The sequence below is a fragment of the Prunus avium genome, chromosome 2, assembly GCF_965620075.1.
Source record: "Prunus avium chromosome 2, drPruAviu1.hap1.1, whole genome shotgun sequence".
NCBI lineage: Eukaryota > Viridiplantae > Streptophyta > Magnoliopsida > Rosales > Rosaceae > Prunus > Prunus avium.
In genome coordinates, this window is record NC_142285.1 from 21,729,268 (window position 1) to 21,733,045 (window position 3,778).

At 41.4% G+C, this 3,778-nt stretch overlaps 1 protein-coding gene across 1 annotated transcript; it reads right to left on the bottom strand.

Annotated features, from left to right (window-relative positions):
- Positions 1-262: 262 nt before the first annotated feature.
- On the bottom strand, positions 263-1,829 carry LOC110773839 (core-2/I-branching beta-1,6-N-acetylglucosaminyltransferase family protein). Its single transcript, XM_021978359.2, has one exon. The coding sequence runs from the start codon at positions 1,528-1,530 to the stop codon at positions 454-456; it is 1,077 nt and encodes a 358-aa protein (XP_021834051.1). The 5' UTR covers positions 1,531-1,829; the 3' UTR covers positions 263-453.
- Positions 1,830-3,778: the final 1,949 nt, after the last annotated feature.

Consider the following 3,778-nt stretch of genomic DNA (forward strand, 5'->3'; position numbering starts at 1 on the left):
GGAGACTACGAGAAACATTTATTAAATATCAGCATATTCGTCATAGAAAGTAACAATTTTGGTCACACAACGCAACTAATGTCTAAATACTGGTGGTCCCTAGAAGCTGGTGACAAATCTATTCCGTGGTCATCATCCCCAAATAGTGGTCACTAAACTACAAACAATTAGTAACTTTCTCTTTTCAATCACTCATGAAAATGGTATTAGTCAACACGAGTTTAATCACTAAAATTAATTTTTTTTAGCACAAGCAATAGTCTAAACTAAAAGGATCATTAACGCGCAATTTGATCATTGAAACATGAGTGACTAAAAGGATTAGCCCCTACTTGCCATTACACAAGTTTGCTATAAACACTTCTCTCAATCAAATTTCTAAAGGGTTAGGACATTTACCTGAGCTGTTAATCACCTACGTTAATTATAAACACAAATTGGATTGGCTTTGCCTCAATCTCGAAATATGACACGACTTGCTAATTTCATCAAGGGCCTCAAGCAATCGGGAGAGAATTTCCTCGCAAACAAGTAGGAATAGCTTGAATTGGACTTCCTCAAGTTATGCACGAGCTGTGCAGAAATTTCAGGAGCCTCATATGTGTAGGGATGCCCGTCCGTACTGTCAGTCCAATTCACTCTAGTAAGTGTGTAGTGGCTACAACCTTTGGGGTCCTCCATGGACAGAAGTGTTGGGAAGTAATGCTCCTCAGGGTAGCAAGAGTAGACGTTCAAGCAAGGGAGCTTAAATTTCCTCCAAAGTCTCTTGTCCTGGATCACGAGCAACGAGTGCCGCTTGGTCAAGATATAAAACTGAGATCCAACCCTGAATTGCTCGAAAGGCACTTCCGGGAGCATCACATTGTCTCCCCGAGCAACGTAGCGCTCGGGGAGGTTGGGATCATCGGAGAGGATTTCGATGAAACTTTGGTGATTTGATTGGGTGGCAAAATCTCTTAAAGCGGCGAGTTCGCTGCCAAAGAGGGTTTTGTAGACGAAGGGAAAAGAGTGCAGTGGGATACAGTGTTGGGACACTAGGGCAAAGTATAGGTTTAATGGATCGTCCAGAATGGCGTTGGCGAGGAGTCTACGCGCCGCGGAGACGAGCGTGGGGGAGCCCCGCTCGGTCTTCTTTGCCCGGACGAAGCGGCCTTCGAATACGCCGCCGGGAGGAGTGATCTGGACCGTTGGATCGGCATGGATGTAGATGTTGAAGAGGTGTTGGTGGCCATGGAAGAACTTCTCCCATAAAGGGGCAAAAGAGAGGTCTGAGTTTGTGAGGAAGAGGAAGGCGATTTTGGGTTTAGGGTTTGTGGTGGTGCCCAAGTGGGAGATAGAGGAAGAAGATGTACGATGATGATGAGAGGAAGAAGCAAGTATGGCTTTGTGGAACAAAGCGACGTCGTCAAGCTCATCTGGAGACAGTGAGATTTGAAGGTCTGTGAGGAGGAGGATTCTTGGGGCGATGAGAAAGAGGAGAGGGAGAAATATGAGTAGAGACAAGGCTGGGATTAAAGGAGAGGAGAACATTTTGGGTTTTGGTTTTGGATGAAATTATTAAAACCTAGATTTATGGAATTGGGGGATTGAAATTGTGCAGAAAAAAATAAGAAAGGGAATATTTAGGGCTTAAGTCGACGATAATGTTTTAGTAATTATTGTAGTTGGTGAGGGTGGTGATGGTGGTGGTGGTGATGGTGAGAGAGGGAGGACATCTTTTTGAAAAGTGGGCTGAAAAGAAAGGGGTTGAGGATTGGAAGAGAGGGAAAGGGATGGATGGATGGATTTGAGTATATGCTTCTTAAAGTGCAAATGATCAAAGAAAAAAAAGTGGAGTGGGATGAGAGAATAGGGTTTTGTAGTCAAAGAAAAAGATTGAGGTTTTTCTTTTTTAATTAATTATGGGGGGATTGGACGGTTGGTGGGTTCTGGGGGTGGGGGCTGTTTGATGCTTCAATCGATTGGGAGTGGAATCATAATTCATGAGTGATCCTTTGCATTACAAAAAGGCGATCGGGGTGATTTTATCTTCTTTTTTTTTGTTTTTTTTTTTGGTCATTTGTTACAAAAATTTCCAATACGTGTGTCTATTATTCGGTTTTTAAGCAATCCAAAGAAGCACAAAACTGTATAGCGTTTGTAACTCAAGTTGTTAAGAGTATTTATCCTTAAATCTTGCCCTACATTTAGTACTTCCTTTACCGAGATTGAAGTCCGAAAAGACCTTGTTGGTTATGACTATAGAAAAGAATGGAATTGATTAAGGCACCACATGTGCATCCACCACTGATGGAAAGTTTTTCACCAAGGGGAGTGTATAATAATATGGTTTTATTTTAGGTTGTATTTGTGATTAGTCTTTGGATGTCAATTTATAGAATGAATTTTTTCATTTACTATCAACTTTCAAGTCATTTCTTGAACCGACCCATGCATACAATATCTTAGTCTAGTCATGTGTGTGCAGTTGTGTCTTTTATAAAATCAAGCCCACTCAATTTTCTGTCTTTAATTTCATTTAGAGTATTGTTAAACGAACCCTAAAATTCACTGAGTACACCATACTATCAAACTATTTATTGAATTACTAATTTACCCTAATATAAAATGACTAAAAATGATATATTGAATTGTCGAACAAATGTAATTTTAATAAGTGCACCTTACTCACTGTAGGGGCTTTTTCGTTCCGGCAGCTCCTGCGAGCCTGGGCTGCCGTAAGGAGAAAACTAAAGAAAATATCCCCCTTCTGTCTGAGTTCAAAGATCAGACCCCAAAATGTTTCGAAATGGTTGTAAAGCCTTAGGAAACACCTTGGTTACCTTCACCAACGAAAATAATGGCTGCTTACAGATAAATTTTTGGCTTGGCATGAGAAGCTTGTGGCATGGGAGCAAAATCGACATGAGTTTAGCACCGGAGAGAAAATTATGCGTACTTGGGGGAAAATGGAAGTGTTAAGGTAAGAAAGGGAAGGTTTGCAAGAAGATTTGGCTGAGAAAGGAGGGAGAGAAAGGGATGGGTAGCTTGATTGTTTCTTCTGGCAGCTTGACAGAGACTCTGTCAAGTGTTGGAACAATCTACCAGAAGAAGAAAAATGGGGAAGATGGGCAAGCAAAGCACGAAATTACTGAGTTTTGCATGTGAGAGAGGAAGCTTGCTCTCCAGATGTGTGTTGTGATGATGGGTAGGAAATGCCTCTTTTTATAGGCGCTGGAAGCTACCATTTTTCAAGAAACCCTAATGACTTCTATCTAATTTGGCCAAGTCTTTCCCTTCATTTCTCCCTTCATCCCTTCAATAATCCTATTTTAGTGAAATTCACTCTGCCCATTTGCACAAAATCAGGGATTTTTGGGAGCAAGACCCTTTCCTGCAGCTACCTCAGAACTCCCATTTTCAACCATCTCCTTCCTTTCCTTTCTTCCTTTTTTTATGGCCAGGTCTGATGAGGGAAAGAGAATGGGTATGCATGCTGGTTCAAATGGTGATCTGCGCTCTAATATCCCTTGGTCCTTTGGAAGTTTTTACTTGAAACTTTTTCCTCCCATGTGCTGGAACTTCCCAGCAACTCTGCATAGTGAACCTCCAGACTTTCCTTCATGGCTTTGTTCTTCAGCCAGGTGCTGGAGCTTTGCAGCTCTTCCATTGTAATTGTATAGGCCAAGTTGGTTTATTGAGTAAGTGGGCTATCTCTATCAAGCATTGGGCTTTTTTGGTTGAGTCAATAGGCTATTTTGGTTAGGATATTTTGGTTGGGATATTTTCTTTTTTGTGC

Coding starts and splice junctions, on each gene's coding strand:
- LOC110773839 (XM_021978359.2), bottom strand. CDS start 1,530: ATGTTCTCCTCTCCTTTAATCCCAGCCTTGTCTCTACTCATATTTCTC.